Source organism: Toxotes jaculatrix, chromosome 10 (genome assembly GCF_017976425.1).
Source record: "Toxotes jaculatrix isolate fToxJac2 chromosome 10, fToxJac2.pri, whole genome shotgun sequence".
Classification (NCBI taxonomy): domain Eukaryota; kingdom Metazoa; phylum Chordata; class Actinopteri; family Toxotidae; genus Toxotes; species Toxotes jaculatrix.
The window spans coordinates 16,227,054-16,250,669 of NC_054403.1; the positions used below are offsets into that span (position 1 = coordinate 16,227,054).

Below are 23,616 nucleotides of genomic sequence, written 5' to 3' on the forward strand. Positions count from 1 at the left end.
GCTGACCTAATATTACCTGTAATCCCAGGATGAATTAACTTGAGGCACCACCCAATATGACTCTGTCTCAGAGGCTCCTGTCGTCTCTTCGATCTCTCCATCATTCTGAAACAGATGCACAATTTCAGCTTTGCCATTTTAGAACTCCTGGTGATCATTTGCAGTGTTTTGACTTTTCTAAAACAAAACTTGCAAAATGAAGTGTGGGAAGAAAAATAATTTAATATTCAGAGTGAGTTAGGATGCACCCCTGTTTGCTTTGGCTGGCTGCATTAGAGCTTGTAGAGACAAGACCTGTATCTCTGTGCAAAGACTAACAAATACTCTGCAACAGTATTGTGAGAGAGGAAAGAAAAATTAAACTGTTTATTGCATCATGACTGAAAAATATTCTTAGAATAAGAAGAGTTTCACTCTAAAAAAATATCTTTCATGTGACATTGGCTATTTTTAAATTATGCAGGGAAGACAGTTTGGTATTCCTGCCACCAATTACTGAGATTAAATTTACAGTTGCTGTTTTCATCTTTAAAAAAATGTGACAGAAAAATAACAAAAATATGTAAGGTGTGATCTAACAAACCTTACTTTTTAAATCCAAAACACAAATAAAGTTATTTAATATAAAACATGCAGCCATTGCAATACAGTAAGATCTAGTTCACGGTGGCCATTGTTAAAACAAACTGAGAAACAAAGACAGAAAATCCTGTCTTGTAAATAGAAGCTTTGCCCTTTGTATGTAAGTAAAGGACTGATTCCTGAGTCATTTTGTTAATGATAACTTTGTGTCAGTGTGTTTGCAGTAATTTAAATGCTGTAATAACATGTTTATGTCATTGTCTATCATATGATACCCATTTTGTGGTGCGTTACTCTGTGTACTTCACTCCTATCCTGAAATGTGAAACAAAAACTGATGAAAAACAATTTAAACAGCTTTTATGTTTGTAAATAGATAGAATAATAGCAAATAGAATGACAGGAAGCTAAGATTAAAAATGATAAAGTGGACTTTGACTGTTGCACTGCCTTGCATAAATGTATAAAAGCATTTATGCGAGGCAATAAAAAGCTGGCCCTTGTGTATGGGTGTCATTTTGGTAAAAGTGAAACGCGTCCCGGTCCTTGAGATACCTCAAAACAGTCAAAAGTTTTGGTTTTCCTATTGGCAACAATAAATGTGGGTATTTATGGACATTTGATGTTGGTGTTTTACAATGAATTAACATCTTTCTTTCATTTTTTAAAGCAGAAGTTACTTTTCCTGTTGCATGTCATCTGAGCCCTCTATGTGAAGCAGTGGGTGGTCCCACGGCTGTTAAGGACCACTCCCTCGCACCGGTTCCCTCCCCTGCATTCCCCTCCCTCAGCAAACCAGGAGCCCTACCCAGCTCCCTGTCCAACCACTCTGCTCAGCCCAGAGGAGCAGCCACATAGAAAAAAAGAAGTTAAAATCAACTCACAGCAGAGGAGGGAGGGAGAGAGGGAGAGAAAACGCCCTGGAAACTTAGTAGATCAAGGAGTGACAGAATCCTAACTGACTGCAAAGTTGTGACTGGAAGAACCGCTTTTCTTGGGCTGGGGAGAAGGGGAGAGGACACGTTTTCAAGGATGCTCAAGCTGGTGTGAGGCTTCTTGGGCGCAAAATCTGCGCACAGGTAAAGATGCACTTTTTTCTTTACTCAAATTGAAGTAAATGTTTTTTTTGTTTGTTTGTTTTTTTAATCTGTGTTTCTGAACTTTGTTGCCAGTTGTACTTTGCTTAAAATTTAATTGTGCAACAAAATAGAAAGTCCCCTACAATAACTTGACCAAAGTTTAAACAACTAAGTTACAAAAGCATCACAGTTGTGAGTTCAGCATTCCTGTAATATTCCAGTGGGCACTTGTGGTGAGACTGTGTATTAGTGGTGAGATTGCAGTGACTTTGTCTAACTTATGTGTATATATCCTGTGGCATCCTATGGTTTTTCCTATAGGGAAGTTTTGCAGTGCTGTCCAGTTATAGTAATAAAAAATGTATGTATTATTACTTCAGAGTTTTTCTGTGAAGGTATAAACTGGTGGTACTTTTGTGTGAATATCATCATCAGATTTAAATACTGATTTAAAATAGTGCAGCACATGAGAAGTGGGTGTGTACCCACAGCCACCACATGAATGCTGAGGATTTGTCTGGAGTTGCGCACTTCACTTTTCCGTTAACTACACACAAAGGTTGTTATCCAAGGTGCATATAAGTGCTGAAACCACTTTTCTAGAGAGGATATGAGTATCTTCATATGGTTTTAGTCCCTCTGGATGTGAGAGGTAACACCTCCTCACTCTTTATTTGTGTAGTGATTTGACTATAGTGCAACACGGATATCTTTTCTATATACACAATCAATAAGCCTTTGGGATAACAAAGTTTTTTACAGCACTGGAATATCCCACACACTAGTTAAAGTTTGAACGGAAGCACTGCCGGAAAGATAAAAGAGTTGTTGTGTGCGCTGATATTATCGATCAGGTGTTTCTCTTATCTGTCCAACGCCCTTTGCTGAGACTTGGACGTTTAAAGCATAAAGGTACTTCCCTATGAGAGCCTGCAGCAACAGGCTTGGGTGTGGATTCCTCTCCTTCACCTCCCTCCGCACCCTCCTTTTTTTCTCCCTCCCTCCTTGCTTTGCTGTCTCCTTGTAGAGGCACACCCTTTACAGCCCAAAAAAAAAAGGAAAAGAAAGAAAGAAAAAAAAAAACCCCATACATGCTGCAGACGGTTGCTGCAGTGGGTCTCTCCAAGCACATCCAAAGGGCTTTCATGGGTTATCCAGGGTGTTCCAGCAAAATGAACAGTATTAATCATAACTTTTTCTTTTCCTGTGGCATGTGGTTGTAGGGTGCTGTATAATCATCAGTCATATGGAAGAATGAAAATCTCATATATGGGCATTTTTCTGCTTCTGTGGAATGTGGTGAACTCGAGGCTTCTCAGTATGATATAAATCAGTTTTTGAACAAGGCTGACCTCCTGGTGTTACATAAGAGAAAGCTGAAAACTATCACTGCTGCTTTGTACCAAGGCGTGTATGTTTTTTTATGGCTTACTTTTTAAAGTCTTGAGAAGAGAGAGATTTCTTTTTCTGTCCTTTACCTTGGGTCTCTTAACCTGGGCTACTGGCCAGGGTGTGCATGGGAGGAAAGAAGGGGAAGAAGAGGAGAGGGAGGGAGGAAGACGGGGAAAGAGAGCCAGGGAGTGAGTTAGTGAGGGGGGATGGGCGGGGCGGGGGGCGAGGAGGGGAGTAATGGAATGTAGTGGTTTGGAAAGACAAGCTAATTGAAACCAGGTTTGAGGCATAGAGGGGGAGCGAAGACTTCTCACATTTGTAGAAAGCGAGAAACGCATTTTATAAACCCAAAAGTTGAGCAAAGTTTTTCCGCCTAGCGTATATTTAAATGGCATCTTTCCAGGTGTGGTTCAAGCTTGACTCATCACATATATTCTGGACTGTGTTTGATGTGATGTAGTTGTTCGAGTTGAGGAAAAAAAAAACCAGATAAAAAATCCAGACTAGACATAATCCTTTTATTGTCTATTGAAGTAAAATTTCTCTGTGTGCCATTGCCTGTCCTCCACTGCGCCCTCTTGCCACACCCAAAAGACAGAGTGTTAGAGAGAACTGCTTTGTGCTCCACTCTGCACAATCTTTTCTACAATGCTCACTTAACTCATGCTGAGCGCCCCACAGCTGTAAATGTCTGGCGTTTCGCAAATTGCTCCCGTCAAGGTGATTGATTGTGGCATAGCCTGCTTGAAGAGACAAATAGTGACACAGGGCTAAAAGGTCTTTGGATTGTAAAATGTCATTTAAATTATATTATGTTTAGTGTTCTTTGCATTTCAAAAAATGTATGCTTTCCTTGATAGAGAGAAATACTGCATTACATATGTTACTAAAGTTGGAGGAGAACTTTGCTGCCAGAAAGGGCATGAACTCATTAAAACGAAATAAATATGATACTTAAATTAGAAACGTGGAAACTTTCAGAACTGGTTCCTGGCTGCCTGCAGCTAAAACGCCTAATGCTAAAATGTCAGTTAAAGAGGCCTCGTTTTGGCCTGGGGTGGATACTGTTTATTTAAATACTTGCACTGTCTACCACTGCAGTTTTATAGAGGCTATACTAAGTTGTCACCTAAATTGATGTAAGACATTTGGAATCCCACACTGATGCCCATTTTGTGGGTAATTTTAAAATTTTGAAAAAGCTTTATTCATAAAATCTTGCTTAGTCGTCATAGCCGACATCCCACTGTGAGTGCCACTCATGGTGAGTTTGTTGCCTTTGCCACCCATGTGACAAACAGCATCTTTACTAGCCCGAAGAAAAGGACATGCTTCATGACTGTTTGGAGTCTAAGCTCGACCATGTCAAAATATTTATCACAGCATTCCACCAGAGCGACTACATATTCTTGCCCCGTTGACTGGCAGTACGGACGAGAGGAGCGGTCTTACTCAGCCGTGCCAGTGTGAAACGGAAAGAAACTGTTCTCTAGCACACTTCCTCTGCCATTTCCTCATGGGCTTGTTGAGTGGGTGGTTGGAAGGAGGGACGGTGTGGAGAGGCAAAAAGAGGGAGGTGGATGTAAAAAATAAGCTGAAAGAAGGGAGGATGATTGCAATCAAACTATTGCTTATTTTTTTTCACACTTGGCATTCATTTAGAATTCAAAGCTGGGCTTTCGGATATCCTGAAGTTCCAGCAGACTCACTGAAATCCCATCCTAAAGATCAGTTAAAGACAATAGAGAATTTGTAGATACACAACCATTCCAGGGAGGGAAGTTTAGTTTTCCTCCAGCTGCAAATAAACATCTAACTGTAGTGTGTGATTTTAGAAAGTCTTTCTAGGCAATCCACCCAGCAGCCACTCCCTTCTCATCCATCCACTGCTGGTTTGGAATGTTTCAGCATGCCCTCAGTATGCTCTGTGGAGTGCCTATCATTAGCATTGGCTGCCTTGTTGTTGAGAAATAGTGATTTGAGAGGTATGATGAGACAGTCATCACAAGTCACACATAATACCCCTGTAAGTCACACCCATGCACATGCACACAGTGCAGACTTGACTGTAGCTTCGAGTTTGGTGGGACTGTTGCAAGCATGGAATTTTAAAAGGGGTGTGAATATTTTTTTCTGATAAGCCAATAACTTTCCCCACTGCTCAGCCAAACATCTGCGATACGAAACTATCTAAGAACAATAAATCTTACATAACTCATGCTGTTCTTCACTGCTTACCTGCCCCCCAACTAACTGTCTGACCTGCACTCCAACCCCCACAAACACTGTTGACATGCAGCATCTGTTGCAAAAACTCCATTTAGAATGAGGCGTCCAAAATGTCAGGGCAGCAGGGCTTGGAATGTAAATTTAGAAATGCTTTCGGCTTTGTTTAGACTTACTTTATCTGGCACAAGAGACTCAAGGATGGCGCTCACCCCTAACCCTCACAATCCAACACTTTCTCTTGTTCTAAACAGCTCTGCACTACTCTGGTGCGGTCTAAATACAAAGTATGAATACAAATCCTAAAGCAATGCTTATGCTTCAAGTTCTAAAGCTAAGGTAGTGTATATACACACACACACACGTTCTGCTGCTATGGTTGCCATGTAGCCCTCCTCTTAACCTTTTCGCCTCCAGCTCCATGAATAGACTTGCATTTGTTCTTCTTCAAACAGCAGCTGTGGAAGACTGAAACAAATCCTGACTAAATTGCCAAACTAATTTGAGTTTAAGTTGGACAGTCACATGACATAGCCTATATAAGGTTGGCATGGATGTCTTTTGTGGCAGAACTGTACAAACTTTGACTCTACTCTTTCTCTTTCTCTCTCTCTCTGGCATAACTAGTTATGCAAGTTGTGCCATCTTCATCTAAGTTATTCTTCCCGTCTCTGTGCAAAAGAAACACGGCGTTGCTTTTCTTCATCCTATTTTTTACTTTGCTAGTTGCTCAATGTTCTTGGCTCTGAAACTGCCTGTAGGAACCAGCCCAGAATCACTTCTCATTTCAGAACTTCAGATATAGTCAAATGTTTTGTTTCATTCTTGCAAAAAATGCTACTGTTGTGTTTTCTTTTTTTTTTCTTTTAATTTTAATTTAATTTTATTATTATTATTACTTTTGTTTTGCAAAACCCAATATTACATATAAAGTCTCAGAGATATTTCCAGGTCAACTTCAGTAATAAGTTATGACGCAGGCGAAGTTCCTAAGGAGACAAGGAAAAACTCCCCTTAAAACCTTAGAGCATGAGGAAAAAATGGAAGAAACCCAAGGAGAAGAAATACAAAATGAGATCCTCCCTTCTTGGATGTCTATGGGTGTAACAGAGAACAATGAGTAATCAAATGAGCCATGAGCTATCTGGCACTTACCATCTCATACAGTATAGAACCTTTCAGCTGCTGTCCTTTTATGAACATTAGGCTTTAAATATAATTTACATGAAAATCAAGGGAGAGTTTGAATGTATTCTCAATGCAACCCCTGATCTTGTTTGTGATCTCATTAAAGCAAGAGAAGAGTGTTTTAAGAGTTTTCATCAGTTTTTCCATTTGGTGCACGACTCCTGCCAAAGTCACAATGGTTTAATCAGCAGCAGGCCAAGTTGGCGTCAGTGGGCAGGCTTTGGTCTTCTGCAGGACTTGTGGTTTGGTTTAGGGCTATGTGGACTATGGAGTGCAGAAAAGAACCATTTATTTTGACGTGCATTCCTTTTATATGCGTCACACATGCATGTCCTATCTACATTTTGAGGGAAGAGTGAACCTTTGCTGGGGCCTGCTGTCTCTTTTTGTATTTGTTCTACTTGCTGTGTCAAACTACAATGCAGAGAGGGGGAACACAGAGCCTATTTTGTTTTGACAACAAGACTGAACATGGTCACTGCTCCTCGCTCTTTCCCTCTCTGCACTGAGGCCTTTTTATTTGCTCATAATCAAATCTTATCACTCACCAGCACCGCTGTGCCTGATTCACTTACGACTTAGCTTTAATCATTGTCACACTGCTCCTGTTTTCTGTTCACCAAACTGATTAGATTTGGCAATCAACCAGATGAATTGACTAACACCACTTTGATCAGTTTCCAGTGTGCTGTGACCTACTTAAGTATAAACTATGACAGTTGAATAGTCCAGGTTTTGTGCCCTAAAGGCACAGAAGAACAGATAAATGTGGAAGTAAATTACAGTGCGGTGCAAAGTGTCGTTAGTTGCATAAAGTGAAAGCACAGGTGGAGCTTGATAAAATAATTAACAATTACAATAACAATGGCACCGTGGATGATTAAAGTAGGATCCGTTGGACCAGTCCTGTGTTACTTCTCAGCGTTCGTTAGAGAGAGTGTGTTTCAGGGTGCCTTTAAATGTGCATATCTGACTGGATGTGGTGTTCTTGTTTATTTGAGCAGAACCTGGAGGCGGGGGGTGTGGTGGACTGACTGCAGGGGGGTGGGCACTCAGGCAGGGTGCAGGGTGGGCGTTATAGAATGAGGCCGAAGTCAGAGTCTGAGAGAAAGAGGACATTTCTCTGGAGTTAGTCACTGTGGGGAGAGGCTGGGCTCCCTTCCAGCTGGCCTGACGGCTCTATCAAGGAATGTGTGTGACTGGAGGCCTGGGTGGGGCTGTGCACTGAGTTGCTGTCTCTGTAAGCAGAGCGCAGAGGCGAGCAATGTGATCCACCTTGTGGACTGTGGCGTGGTATTTCTACTCTTCAACACAGCGTGTGTTTTTATTTGCTTTCTCCACTGTTGGTGACCACATTTCACCCTACTGTGCATACCTGTGTTTATGTGTGCGGTCTCACCAAACATAAGGAGTACAGAAGGTGGGGCAACCTATTTCTTATCTTTTGAGTTTGTTTACTCAGATATGGCCATTGTAAAAAAAATCTACTTGGATGAGACTGTATTATTATTATTTTTTTTTTTTTTACTTAATTTATCTGGATGTTGCATCACATTCAAATCACATTCATCAACAATAACAAAAATAAGTCTCTTTCACAGAGATCAGAACCTTTATCGATATTTGCTTTGGGCATCACTGACACAGACCAGTTCTAAGCATTAGATTGATACTTGTACCTTTGTTATTCAGTGAGCCCTGCACCTGAATGACTTCCCAATATGGCAGTCTGATGAATACCTCTCTGTAACGAGAGTATGGGATAGAGTGTGTACACAGCTGCTGTGGCACAGGTCTCCCTATGCAAACAAAATGACAACCACGTACTGGCTGGCATTTATCTCAGCTATGTCCCATCTATTTCAGTATAGGACCAGTTCAGAAAGCCAGTTGACAACAATGCATTCTTGGGCGAAACTTTAGATCACTTTACAAGCTCTGCACCAATATCGCTGCTTTTAAATGACATGTTTGCTCACTTTCTCTCAATTGCATTTAGTGTTCGGGGTGGGTATTTAAAACCAGACTGTTTAGAAATGGTTTCAGTCTCACAAACACAGTTATTTGGCATAATTTTCACCACAGTAATGAGCACTTTAGTTTATTGAACAAGGGGGCCTGGGGAGGGGGAGGTTAATGATGGGTTTGGAGAGCCTGTCTCAGAAGAATTTTTCTGAGGGACATGTTCCCACCGGTAGATGCCTGTCTGTGCATACATCAAGTCTGGTTCTGTTTGTACTGAGACTGACAAAGAGAAGGCTTTGTTTCACAATATGCCAGTGGGTTGAAGCAATAATCTGTATAAGTCTTGTAAGATTTCGGGCTAGTTACAGTGGGTAAAAGTAAGATTGACTTGACATGCAAAATGAAACTTAAAGTCCAAATAATGAATACAGTTGCAACAACATTTGATTGTTATATTGCCTTATTTTGGCTGCCCGTTTGTACTGTTATACTATAGTGGTTTTGTACACACCTTGGCAGGGAAGGCTTATCTCACAGTCATCACTTGAGGTACAGTAGAGCAGAAGAATTCACAAACATACTTTAGAGAACATTTCCTTTTAGAATTCCTCTACAACTGGATTTGCTTCTTTTTAACTTTTTAAATTTCATATTCCATCAAACTGAACAGGATCCTGGATAGATGCTGTGTTAGTGTGTCGGTCTATCTCCCCTTTGCAGAAATGAGAGCCACACCAAACAAGCAGCAGGATTTATTTACTTAAAGGGAGTGTTTTGCATAATTACTTGCCTGGGTCAATACTTCTACCATTGGTTGGTTAATTATTAAAGCCTTTCAAGGATCTGATTGGTCGTGGAGAATTCCTCGAGCATGTACACTGAAATACAGTGAATGAATCTTGGCTGTAACACCAGTATACTGTATGTGTCTTTATGCCACGTGGGGACACAACTCATAATGCAACAATGATTTGTATGTGCGGAATATGTTGACTTATCTGTCAAACACGCAGCTGAAACATGGTGTGTTATTGCTTAAGAAAGCAGCACAATAAATTCAAGATATGTTTCTTTTGTATTGCCCATGATAATTTAATTTCATTATTTATTGTTAAAATCATATTAAATAAAGTCCAATTTTGTTGTTTTTGTCCACAGAAGTCAAGAAAGGAGCAACACAGCATCAGACTGAAGCCCTTGGCATTGCTTGAGCAATCCAAGGTAAGTGTCCAGATGTAAAAGACACACGCCACATCTGGGGTGCAAAGAAAGCATAATTTCTTTCTACCAATCTCTCCACTGCAAGATAATCTAGTCAGTGTCACCTTAGAACAGTGTTCTATTATGCAGGGCAGACGCCAAATCTCTGTTGGAATGTTTGTTGCAAAGCCTCCTTTGAACCTGGAAGGTCATGCCACCGTCATTCAGCTGTGAAAGGCCTGCCTTGTGGAAACCTGACACTTGGCTGCTTCTGCTCCCCGTGCCTCCTCTCGCACCCCTCCTTCCTCCCCCAGCGACCACCTGTTCCGCTCGAACCCCTTTCCCCCTCTTATGAAACAACCTTGCCAAAAGCCCGCCAAGCTAACACTGCTTTAACTGTTTGCAGCCGGTGTCTGTGGGAGCTTGATTCCTTTTGAGCGGAGGGAAAAGTTATACTAATCCCAAAACGTATGCAGATTCTGTAGGCCAATGACAAGCCACGAGAGAGGCGTGTCCAGAAATGCTCTGTGGTTGCACTTCAGTTAACAGAAGCTTTTGTCTGGCTGGCTGTCCCCACTTTGCCCCTAGCTCAACACACATACCAGGCCATAATAAAATATGATAGATAGACAAGCCCATATATCTCCCTTTACCCTAATTTCCTCTCTTCTTCCGTGGTTTTTATCAAGGCTTTTTGGAAAAATCTTATTTTGTCTGTCCTTCAACTATGCTTTAGATGACATCACTAATCAAATTTAAAGACATGTGACAATGGTCATGTCACTCACAAACATGAAAGACAGAGAAATGAAGGGGATAGAGGACTGTTTGATTGTCATGCTTCCTGATTGCTCTGAGTCACAGACTGTCTGCCTGTCTCATGACCTTAAGAACAGAGACAAACCACACCTGAACACGTATGAAGATCATATATATCATATATGCTTTTTTCAGGCTCATTCTAAGCTTGTCTTAAGGGAGATTCTGACATTACAGACTAAGTTTAGTAAAGAATGAAAAAGGAAAAGGAGAATTTCCTATAAATATTCAGGATGCCCTGTGCACAGTATGGTATTGTAAACCTCTGAGAACACTTTTCAGTGATAGCCCCAAATTTTAGTTTCATTTTTCATTACTTGGTTGTCTTACCCCCTCTTCTCTGTTAACCTGTAGGTTAACATTCCACAGAGCGGTTTCATCGCCATTCCTCCCCCTTTCTTACTTGTAAACTTGCTCACTTTCATTTTTTTTAACCATTTCCGCCTCTTTCTATCTCCGTCCCTCTCTTTAAGTTCCTTCCTTCCCTTCTATATTGCTGTGAGCCTCAACTCCTCCCTGTAGCTTGCTGCCAGGAATATGTCAAAGCTGTGAGAACAAGGACGGCCCAAATAGTTCACTCTCTCTCGTGGAGAGCCTCAGAGCAAGGGTAAAATGTGGGAGGCGGAAGAGAAGTTTTAATATGAAAGGTGATTATGCATGAAAATAGACCGATGGATCAGGAGGGAAGACAAAGAAAAAGAGGGAAAGTAAGAGATTTGTGTCCTGAGGTTATCCCTTTGAGTAAGAGATTGAGAAATGAATAAGAAAACTGTTTTTGGCTCCCTTGCTCTTGGGAAATTTTTGTGAGAGCTAAATAGTTCCATGCAATATCAATAAGCCCTGAGAAGCATGTGGAAGAATGAAAAAGTGAGGAAACCAAGATCATGTGAAAAGTTTTTCAGCTATTTTTGTCTGTTTTCATTTACTGAGTGAGGAGAGGAGGTGGATGTGTAAACTGAGCTTCACTGTGACCCATGGGGAAAACACAAATTCTTTTGGTTCAGTCCAAATACTCTCAAGCTGGGATCAGAGGGGCCTGGCTAAGATACTGTAACTGGCAGTGTCAGCTGACCTGAGTGGAATTTGATCTATATGAATTAATTGGGTAAAACTGAATTTTCAGCACTGCAAACTGCCTTATTTGTCCCATCCATAGTCACAAATTTCAGCTGTACACGATACATAGTAAGGATATAGTAAAGCTTGAGGTCTTGATAAGATTCATGTTTCAAGGTCCAGTAAAGTCACTCTGACACACAATGTGATTGAAAGAGGGAGGAGTAAACAGGGAGAGAGAGGGGGAAGAGGAGCAGGTTGTGGATGCCTGCGAGTGCTTGGCGTCATGTTTGGCATAAACACCATCCCTATCTCTGGTATTATCACTGTCAGTGGCCCTGGCCCTTCTTACCCAGTCCTGAGAGTCTGCGAAAGGCTATTTTGAAAAGAGGCCTTAATATTACCTCAAAGCATTGCATGCATTTTCCAGTATTCCCCATCATGCAGGACCAGTCTATTTATTGACTTGCGTTAATTGGTGCATTGCGTGTTATGTGTCCTTGGACCGGGTCCAACAAACTAGGGAGACCAGTTTGCAAATCACTTGGCATTCCAAGCTACCTGTTTAATAATGCTTTCTCACACACCCTGCATATTACTGAAATCATTCTATTAATTTTAGTTTCATCATCTTTATTGACAGAAGTCATCGCAGCTTTGTTTTTGATATTTTTTAAGGAACTTAGATGTAGATCTATACATCTCTGCAAAAAAAGGTACAATATATCTGGGTCAGTCTCTATGTAAAGTCACTGGCACAAATCCAGGCATAGTCACTGTATGTGAACTAGCCAAAACATTAATATTGTCTTCTTCCAAACTTCTCATTTGTTTAAAATCCTGTATGCTGGCAGTATTGAGAGATTGGCAGATGGCCGTTGAATGACTAATGTATTTTACTGAAACAGCTGCTTCTATATCCTTGCCTCAGGTTCCTCTTGTTCCCAGCACCTTGTTATCTTGCAGAACAGTGTGGCAGCTTCAGTGAGCGAGGGGTGGGGGTTTGTGGCTCACTGGTGTAATTATGTTATTTACAGTCATGCAAAATAGTATGGATACAATGTTTGTGTGTTTTTAAGTAATTACATCTCAAATTGGTAATATTCAGACAGATAGTTTTTTTTTAAAAAAAAACTGTGAAAATGTAAAGCCAGACAGACAAACTGACTATGTGTTGTCACTGTAAGTAATGGTCTTAGAGCCTGCTTATCTCAGGGTGAAGACAAAGCCAAGACAAACCAAATTAATGGGAATAGATCACACAGAGGAAGACACTTGTATGAAGCGCTTCGCTGACCACCCAGAAGTTGTATCTTGCAATGCTCTGAATAGGTATGAAGTAGAGTCATAAAGCTAGTGAAAAACCTCTACTGTCTCTTTCCTAGTCTGCCCCTGGTTGTCAAGTCCACCCCATAAAAAGGAAAGCAACCAGCCACCACCATGACTCACATCCTGTTTCTCTTGTGTCATTGCGTGGATAGGCTTTGCCATTTAAATTGGCTGATTAAAGGCAAATAGACAATTTGCTGAAACCCACTGAACTGCTGCATTGCTTAATGTGGTAAGCTGCACAAGACAGAAGCAGAATGTTCCTCTCCATGGAACATGGAGAGGAACAAAAGCTGTGGTGACACAGCTTTTCTTAGAGTCTCACAGTGCAGTATCATTCAGCATTGTCAAACTGACTGGTTGCTTTTGGCACTGATCAAGTCAAATGCTCAAACAGTGAAAACACAGGTCATAAATGACCTTGCCTTTTTTTTTTTTTTTACAACAACAATAAGTTTTTTTTTTTTTTTGGATAGCAGACAGTTTTTTCGAACACAGTTCCACTAATTATTATCTGGACTGTGAGTGGATCCTGTGAACTGTTGGCTCATGCAGTGTATTATTGAACTCCTCGCTGGCTGTTGTTCAGATGGCCCTTTATATTGAGGGTGATGATTTGGTTCCCTGTGTCTTCATGTACATGCAAAGTGTCTGAGAAAAAATGAACATGAAACTGCTCCTGATGAGTGTGTATGTGTGAGAATGATGTAAACAAATCTTATTATCATTGTGGTGGTTGCAAATGTGTTTACTACAGGGCACATGGGCAGTTAAAGAAAAGTTAAGCATGCATGTAAACTAGCCTGATAGAAATATGATTGTTGTTGCATCACTGTTTGCTTATTGAAAAATATTTTTTATCATGGCCATCAGTATCAACTAGTCTAATGATCACACCCAGTAAGTAACATGATTTGTGCTTTTGAGTGCATCTTAAAGGTGATCCTCTTTGTGATGCAGTCATGTCATAGTCATGAATACAATTCCAACCTACACCTGTTGGTCAACCTACACTGAAAGTGAAATTTAATTGTCATTAAATAACACAATAAGAGGTTTGATGGGCCTTGTGTGTATGACCATATACAAATGTGGAATTGTTTTAGTATTACAGTACTGTTGGTAAATGTGCATGTGTGTTAATGAGAGGTTGTGCGGTTACATGTTGATGTTACATGTTGTACAGTGTATGTTACTGTGTATGTCTGCACTTCTTTGTGTGTTTTCCTAAGGCAAGGCAGCTTTAGCCATCATTGTTCTTTCTACCGACATTAGTGCTGGGGTGTAGGCACAGGATCGTGCTTCTTTCCTCAGGGCAGGGTGTGGTCTCACTCCAACCAAATTTCCAAAACACGGAGTGCTTAGAAGGGAGAGAGATGATGGTTTGGTGTTTTGGGGAGGTAGAGGCTGTGTTGTATGGTGGATTTTTATTACCATCTAGTGTTCATTATTGGCTCCTACAAGCTAGTCCTACTCTTCAGTAAATGTTTAATTCATAAGTTTAAAATTTGTTTTAAGGGTGAAAGAACAACATAACATTGTCAACATAAAGTCACTAGTCACTTTATTTTGTTGTCTTGTTGTCCCAGTGATTATCATTGTGTTGTCTTTATGTAGGAAAACCAAGGCAGAGTTTCCATTACACCAGGGGATAAATAGAGGAAACACAAAACAAGGTATTTTATGAAATTAAAGTCACAGTAAATTTCTATATTTTCTTCTGTGTATCTCAATGAAAATGCTTGCCAGAAACCCTTTTTCTCTTGAACCCATTATTTGAATGATTATGTTTACAGATGGCTGAAGAAGAGGAAACCAGGGAGGTGCTCTTTCCAGACTGGGAAGGCCCAGACAAAACTGGCTTGACCATTGAACAGACAAGTGGAGGAGAAATCTTTGTTAAGGAGGTGAAAGGGGAGTCACCTGCAGCACGTTCTGGAAAAGTATACGAAGGTAGCAACTTCCTTTTTTCTCAAATTAGTGTGTTTCATCAAGTATGAAGTAAGATTTGTCCCACCTATGTGCAGACTAATCTCTACTATTCTTAACAGACTTTTTTGCTGCTGTCTCCACTTAATTCTCAGGTGACCAGATTGTGGGTGCCACTATCTACTTTGATAACATGAGCTCAGAAGAAACAGCTGAGCTACTGAAGACACTGAACCGCCACAAGGTTGGACTGAAACTACAAAACAAAGGAGACAAATCCCCTTACTGCTCACCCTTGAGCACGCCATGTCGTTCACCAATGGGCACACTGACATGGGAAGGGAAGACCCGGTTGGGAAGTTCGAGTCCAGACATCGTTCTTGTAAGTAATATGATAACTGACTTGGCTGTAGGGAAGCCACTGAACAAAATACATGGAATAATAACATTTGCATGTTGTATGCTCTCTTGTCTTTGTCAATCAATAGAGTGGGGATGATGAGGACTACAAGAGAATATACACAAAAAAGATCAAACCAAGGCTGAAGTCTGAAGACCTTGCAGAGGGAGTTGATGTTCGCACAGAGCGGCACAGCAGCACAAGCAGTGATGGCAGCACAATTACTACCATCACCCGCCGCATCACTACCTACACTGTGGATATGCCGAGTGGCATAAGTGAGCAACTTGAACTTTCAAGCCCAGAGTTCAAGGGGCTAAGACACGAATCGGGAGATGGGTCTCCTCGTATCAGAATCTCACATGGCAGCACTTCAGGTAAAGATGGAGCAGAAGAGGGAGTTTTTGAGTCAAGCAATGTCTCTTACACTGGGCCACACATTAGCTCTACAGAGACACGCTGGAGCAGTGGGGGAGTTAAGACTGGGAGTAGGCATGTTACAATAGGAAGGTTGGGAGGTGCAGAGGTATTGCCGGCTGATGAGAATGGAGGGTCAAACAGTCTGTCTTTACTAGGGAAAGGCAAGCAGATTTTGACTACAGCCATGGATAAAACACAGGAGGGAAGCACTGACACCAGTTCAGGTGAGAGAACGCAGGTGAAGGTATCTGAAATTAGCATCAGTCACCCGCAGGCAAAGGGATCAGGCAGTACTGATATTCCAAATGTCAGACATGATGGAGATTCCATAGATATTGATGCTGAATTGAGAGGTGGCAGGACAGGAGGATCAGCAATAACATTAGGCAATGTTACCTCAGGATATTCCTCAGGACCAGGCAAGATTTCAGAGGCAGGTGTGGGTGTTAACCTCACAAGTTCAGTGTCAAAAGGTAAGGTTGATGTCAACCTGCCAAGAACAAAAGGAGGAATAAAAACATCTGGAATAGACACAGAAGTTCCAGGCTGTGAAACTGAGGGCACTGTGAGTGGCATAAAAATGTCAACAATCAAGATGCCTGGATTTGGCATGAAAGGAAAAGAGAAAGAGGGAACTAGTGTTGAAGTTAAACTCAGCGGTGATGCAGATATGTCAAAGGTGCTAACACCAGAACAAGACATCAAAGAGAAAGATATGCAAATCAAAGGGTCCAGTGCTAGTATTCAAGGACCGATTGTGAAAGTAAGACTTCCGGAGGCGGACAGTGACTTTACGGCACCTGAAATGAACTCTCACATTCAAACCAAACTACCAAAGAGTGATAGCAAAATGGGGGTGTCTACAGTTCAAATTTCATCTTTATCTGGGCCACGTATAGATGTAAACCTAAAGGGTTCTAAGGCAGAGGGAAATCTTGATGTAAACATGCAAAAGACTGAGGGAAAAATAAAGGCACCCAAAGAAGACATTAAAGGCCCTGATGTAAATATTGAGGTAAAAGAAGGAGATTTCAAAATGCCTCAGATAAAGACACCATCATTTGTGACTCCTGGGGTTGCGAGTAAAGTACCACAAGTGGTTCTTGGAAAAAGTGATGTAAAAATAAAAGGAGCAAAACCCGACATTGAGACAAAAAATTCTACAGTTGGTATTAAAGCACCAGATGTTGATGGTGGGAGCGTAGATGTTGACATTGAGAGTTCAAGTGCTAATATCAAAGGGCCAAAATTTAACATGCCAAACATTTCAGGACCGAAAATCTCTATGCCAGATGTGGATTTCAATCTGAAAGGTCCAAAACTCAAAGGTGATATGGATGTGTCAGCTCCAAAGATCGAGGGAGACATTAAAGCACCTGAGATTGACATCAAAGGTCCAGAGGTTGACATTGAAAGGCCAAAGGGTGGATTCGAAATACCTAAAATCAAAATGCCCTCATTTGGCTTCAAAGGTCCAAAAGTGGAGGGTCCAGATGTTGATATAAACCTTCCAAAAGCCAACATTGATGTGAAAGCACCTGAGATTGACATTAAAGCTCCAGAGATTGACATTGAAAGCCCTGATGCAAAAATCAAAGGACCAGAAATGAAGATGCCATCCGTAAAAGGACCAAAGATGCCAGATATTGACATCAAACTGAAAGGTTCTAAACTTGAAGGAGATGCAGAGGTTTCTGTTCCAAAGATTGAAGGAGACATGAAAGCTCCTGAGATTGACATTGAAGGACCAGATATCAACAGTGAAGGCCCCAAAGGTGGATTCAAAATGCCGAAATTTAAAATGCCATCCTTTGGCATAAAGGGTCCAAAAGTGGAAGGCCCAGACATTGACCTTCCAAAAGCCAACATTGATGTGAATGCACCTGATATTGATGTTGAAGCACCAGAACTTGATATTGAAGGACAAAGTGCAAAACTCAAAGGGCCCAAATTCAACATGCCATCTCTTTCAGGGCCAAAAATCTCCATGCCAGATGTGGATTTCAACTTGAAAGGTCCCAAACTAAAGGGTGATGTGGATATATCAGCTCCAAAGGTCGAGGGAGACATAAAGGCACCTGATGTTGACATCAAAGGTCCAGAGGTTGACATTGAAGGGCCAAAGGGTGGATTTGAAATGCCTAAAATCAAAATGCCATCATTTAACCTCAAAGGTCCAAAAGTGGAGGGTCCAGATGTTGATATAAACCTTCCAAAAGCCAACATTGATGTGAAAGCACCTGAGATTGACATAAAAGCTCCAAGCATTGACATTGAAGGCCCTGATGCAAAACTCAAAGGACCCAAAGTCAAGATGCCAACCTTAAAAGGACCAAAGATGGCAGATATTGACATCAAACTGAAAGGTCCTAAAATTGAAGGAGATGCAGAGGTTTCTGTTCCAAAGATTGAAGGAGAAATAAAAGCTCCTGAGGTTGACACTGAGGGGCCAGATGTCGACATTGAAGGCCCCAAAGGAGGATTCAAAGTGCCAAAGTTTAAGATTCCATCATTTGGCATAAAGGGTCAAAAAGTGGAAGCCCAAGATGTTGATATAAACCTTCCCAAAACCAATATTGACATGAAAGGACCTGACGTTGACATCAAAGCACCAGAACTTGATATTGAAGGATCAAGTGCAAAACTCAAAGGACCCAAATTCAACATGCCAACCATTTCCGGACCGAAAATATCTATGCCCGATGTGGATTTCAATTTGAAAGGTCCCAAACTCAAAGGTGATGTGGAAGTGTCAGCTCCAAAGATTGAGGGAGAAATAAAAGCACCCAAGATTGACATTAAAGATTCAGAGGCTGACACTGAAGGACTGAAGGGTGGATTTGAGATGCCTAAAATCAAAATGCCATCATTTGGCTTCAAGGGTCCAAAAATGGAGGGTCCAGATGTTGATATGGACCTCCCCAAAGCTAACATTGATGTGAAAGCACCTGAGATTGACATAAAAGCTCCAGACATTGACATTGGAGGCCCAGATGCAAAACTCAAAGGACCCAAAGTCAAGATACCAACCGTAAAAGGACCAAAGATGCCAGATATTGACATCAAGCTGAAAGGTCCTAAAATCGAAGGAGATGAAGATGCTTCTGTTCCAAAGATTGAAGGAGACTTAAAAGCACCTGAGGTTGACATTGAAGTGCCAGATGTCGATATTGAAGGCCCCAAAGGTGGATTCAAGATGCCAAAATTTAAAGTGCCATCATTTGGTTTGAAGGGTCCAAAAGTGGAAGGCCCGGATGTTGATATAAACCTTCCAAAAGCCAACATTGACATGAAAGCACCTGATGTTGACATCAAAACACCAGAGCTTGATATTGAAGGACCAAATGCAAAAATCAAAGGGCCCAAATTCAACATGCCAACGATTACAGGGCCAAAAATCTCCATGCCAGATGTGGATTTCAATCTGAAAGGTCCCAAACTCAAAGGTGATATGGACGTGAAAGCTCCAAAGATTGAGGGAGAAATAAAAGCACCTGATGTTGACATCAAAGGTCCAGAGGTTGACATTGAAGGACCAAAGGGTGGATTTGAAATGCCTAAAATCAAAATGCCATCATTTGGCTTCAGAGGTCCAAAAGTGGAGGGTCCAGATGTTGATATAAACCTCCCCAAAACTAACATTGATGTGAAAGCACCTGAGATTGACATAAAAGCTCCAGACATTGAAATTGAAGGCCCAGATGCAAAATTCAAAGGACCCAAAGTCAAGATACCAACCCTAAAAGGACCAAAGATGCCAGATGTTGACATCAAACTGAAAGGTCCTAAAATTGACGGAGATGCAGATGTTTCTGTTCCAAAGATTGAAGGAGACTTAAAAGCTCCTGAGATTGACATTGAGGGGCCAGATGTTGACATTGAAGGTCCCAAAGGTGGATTCAAGATGCCGAAATTTAAAATGCCTTCATTTGGTGTAAAGAGTCCAAAAGTGGAAGGCCCGGATGTTGATATAAACCTTCCAAAAGCCAACATTGATGTGAAAGCACCTGATGTTGACATCAAAGCACCAGAGCTTGATATTGAAGGACCAAATGCAAAAATCAAAGGGCCCAAATTCAACATGCCATCAATTTCAGGGCCGAAAGTCTCAATGCCAGATGTGGATTTTAATCTGAAAGGTCCCAAACTCAAAGGTGATATGGATGTGAAAGCTCCAAAGATTGAGGGAGAAATAAAAGCACCTGGTGTTGATATCAAAGGTCCAGAGGTTGACATTGAAGGACCAAAGGGTGGATTTGAAATGCCTAAAATCAAAATGCCATCATTTGGCTTTAAAGGTCCAAAAGTGGAGGGTCCAGATGTTGATATAAACCTCCCCAAAGCTAACATTGATGTGAAAGCACCGGAGGTTGACATAAAAGCTCCAGATATTGACATTGAAGGCCCAGATGCAAAACTCAAAGGACCCAAAGTCAAGATACCAACCGTAAAAGGACCAAAGATGCCAGATATTGACATCAAGCTGAAAGGTCCTAAGATTGAAGGAGATGTAGATGTTTCAGTTCCAAAGATTGAAGGAGAAATAAAAGCTCCCAAGGTTGACAGCGAAGTGCCAGATGTCGATATTGAAGGCCCCAAAGGTGGATTCAAGATGCCGAAATTTAAAATGCCATCCTTTGGCATAAAGGGTCCAAAAGTGGAAGGCCCGGATGTTGATATAAACCTTCCAAAAGCCAACATTGACGTTAAAGCACCTGAACTGGATATCAAAGGACCAGAAGTTGACATTGAGAGTCCCAGTGGAAAGATCAAGGGGCCAAAATTCAACATGCCATCAATTTCAGGGCCAAAAATCTCAATGCCAGATGTGGATTTCAATTTGAAAGGTCCCAAACTCAAAGGTGATGTGGATGTGTCTGCTCCAAAGATTAAAGGAGACACAAAAGCACCTGAGATTGACATCAAAGGTCCAGAAATTGACATTGAAGGGTCAAAGGGTGGGTTTGAGATGCCAAAAATCAAAATGCCCTCATTTGGCCTCAAAGGTCCAAAACTGGACGGTCCAGATGTTGATATAAACCTCCCCAAAACTAACATTGATGTGAAAGCACCTGATGTTGACATTAAAGCTCCAGACCTTGACATTGAAGGCCCAGATGCAAAACTCAAAGGCCCCAAATTCAAGATGCCCTCAATATCAGGACCAAAGCTTCCAGATTGGGATATTAGTCTGAAAGGGTCAAAGATAAAGGGAGATGTCGATGTGTCAGTTCCAAAGACTGAGGGTGATGTAAAAGCTCCCGAGGTTGAAATTGAAGGACCAGATGTTGACATTGAAGGTCACAAAGGAGGATTTAAAATGCCTAAATTCAAAATGCCATCCTTTGGGGTGAAAGGTCCAAATGTTGAGGGTCCAGAAATTGATGTCAGTCTCCCGAAAGGGGATATTGATATTAAAGCCCCTGAACTGGATATCAAAGGACCAGAAGTTGACATTGAGAGTCCCAGTGGCAAGATCAAGGGGCCAAAATTCAACATGCCATCCATTTCGGGGCCGAAGATCTCCATGCCAGATGTGGATTTCAATTTGAAAGGTCCCAAACTCAAAGGTGATGTGGATGTGTCAGCTCCCAAGATTAAAGGAGACATAAAAGCACCTGAGATTGACGTCAAAGGTCCAGAGGTTGACATTGAAGGACAAAAGGGTGGATTTGAAATGCCAAAAATCAAAATGCCATCATTTGGCTTCAAAGGTCTAAAAGTGGAGGGTCCAGATGTCGATATAAACCTCCCCAAAGCTAACATTGATGTTAAAGCACCTGATGTTGACATTGAAGCTCCAGACCTTGACATCGAAGGTCCAGGTACAAAACTCAAAGGACCCAAATTTAAGATGCCATCAATATCAGGACCAAAGCTTCCAGATTGGGATATTAATCTGAAAGGATCCAAAATAAAGGGAGATGTTGATGTGTCAGTTCCAAAGATTGAGGATGACGTAAAAGCTCCCAAAGTTGACATCGAAGGACCGGATGTTGATATTGATGGACACAAAGGAGGATTTAAAATGCCTAAATTTAAAATGCCATCCTTTGGGGTGAAAGGTCCAAATGTCGAGGGTCCAGAAGTCGATGTCACTCTTCCGGAAGGTGATATTGATATTAAAGCCCCTGAATTGGATATCAAAGGACCAGAAGTTGACATTGAGAGTCCAAGTGGCAAGATCAAGGGGCCAAAATTCAACATGCCATCCATTTCAGGACCAAAAATCTCCATGCCAGATGTGGATTTCAATTTGAAAGGTCCCAAATTCAAAGGTGATGTGGATGTGTCAACTCCAAAGATTAAAGGAGATATAAAAGCACCCGAGATTGAAATCAAAGGTCCAGAAGTTGACATTGAAGGGTCAAAGGGTGGATTTGAGATGCCAAAAATTAAAATGCCATCATTTGGCTTCAAAGGTCCAAAAGTGGAGGGTCCAGATGTCAATATAAACCTCCCCAAAGCTAACATTGATGTGAAAGCACCTGATGTTGACATTAAATCTCCAGAGATTGACATTGAAGGCCCAGATGCAAAACTCAAAGGCCCCAAAATCAAGATGCCATCAATATCAGGACCAAAGCTTCCAGAGTGGGATATCAATCTAAAAGGGCCCAAAATAAAGGGAGATGTCGATGTCTCAGTTCCAAAGATTGAGGCTGACCTAAAAGCTCCCAAAGTTGACATTGAAGGACCAGATGTTGATATTGATGGTCACAAAGGAGGATTTAAAATGCCTAAATTCAAAATGCCATCCTTTGGGGTGAAAGGTCCGAATGTCGAGGGTCCAGAAATTGATGTCAGTCTCCCGAAAGGGGATATTGATATTAAAGCCCCTGAACTGGATATCAAAGGACCAAAAGTTGACATTGAGAGTCCAAGTGGCAAGATCAAGGGGCCAAAATTCAACATGCCATCCATTTCAGGGCCGAAAATCTCCATGCCAGATGTAGATTTCAATTTGAAAGGTCCAAAACTCAAAGGTGATGTGGATGTATCAGCTCCAAAGATTAAAGGAGACATAAAAGCACCTGAGATTGATATCAAAGGTCCAGAGGTTGACATTGAAGGGCCAAAGGGTGGATTTGAAATGCCAAAAATCAAAATGCCATCATTTGGCTTCAAAGGTCCAAAAGTGGAGGGTCCAGATGTTGATATAAACCTCCCCAAAGCCAACATTGATGTGAAAGCACCTGATGTTGACATTAAAGCTCCAGACCTTGACATTGAAGGCCCTGATGCAAAACTCAAAGGGCCCAAAATCAAGATGCCATCAATATCAGGGCCAAAGCTTCCAGACTGGGATATAAATCTAAAAGGGCCCAAAATAAAGGGAGATGTCGACGTGTCAGTTCCAAAGATTGAGGCTGACCTAAAAGCTCCCAAAGTTGACATTGAAGGACCAGATGTTGATATTGATGGTCACAAAGGAGGATTTAAAATGCCTAAATTCAAAATGCCATCCTTTGGGGTGAAAGGTCCGAATGTCGAGGGTCCAGAAATTGATGTCAGTCTCCCGAAAGGGGATATTGATATTAAAGCCCCTGAACTGGATATCAAAGGACCAAAAGTTGACATTGAGAGTCCAAGTGGCAAGATCAAGGGGCCAAAATTCAACATGCCATCCATTTCAGGGCCGAAAATCTCCATGCCAGATGTAGATTTCAATTTGAAAGGTCCAAAAGTCAAAGGTGATGTGGATGTATCAGCTCCAAAGATTAAAGGAGACATAAAAGCACCTGAGATTGATATCAAAGGTCCAGAGGTTGACATTGAAGGGCCAAAGGGTGGATTTGAAATGCCAAAAATCAAAATGCCATCATTTGGCTTCAAAGGTCCAAAGGTGGAGGGTCCAGATGTTGATATAAACCTCCCCAAAGCTAACATTGATGTGAAAGCACCTGATGTTGACATTAAAGGGCTAGATGTTGATGTTGAAGGTCCTGATGCAAAACTCAAAGGACCCAAAATCAAACTGCCATCCATTTCAGGACCCAAGATGCCAGATTGGGATATTAGTCTGAAAGG

General features: G+C 41.4%; 1 protein-coding gene across 2 annotated transcripts in view; it reads left to right on the plus strand.

The window, feature by feature from the left end:
- Window positions 1-1,440: 1,440 nt before the first annotated feature.
- The window catches only part of ahnak (AHNAK nucleoprotein), a 33,166-nt gene continuing 10,990 nt past the window's right edge, over window positions 1,441-23,616 (plus strand). The window contains exons 1-7 of one of the 2 annotated variants that reach the window (XM_041047602.1): window positions 1,441-1,661; window positions 9,591-9,653; window positions 14,454-14,512; window positions 14,633-14,789; window positions 14,921-15,147; window positions 15,254-16,979; window positions 17,682-23,500. In XM_041047602.1, coding sequence (XP_040903536.1) covers window positions 14,633-14,789; window positions 14,921-15,147; window positions 15,254-16,979; window positions 17,682-23,500 — 7,929 coding nt within the window. In that variant the 5' untranslated portion in view covers window positions 1,441-1,661; window positions 9,591-9,653; window positions 14,454-14,512. Of the gene's footprint in view, window positions 1,662-9,590; window positions 9,654-14,453; window positions 14,513-14,632; window positions 14,790-14,920; window positions 15,148-15,253; window positions 23,501-23,616 lie in introns of both variants that reach the window. The other variant, XM_041047601.1, reaches the window with a different exon arrangement.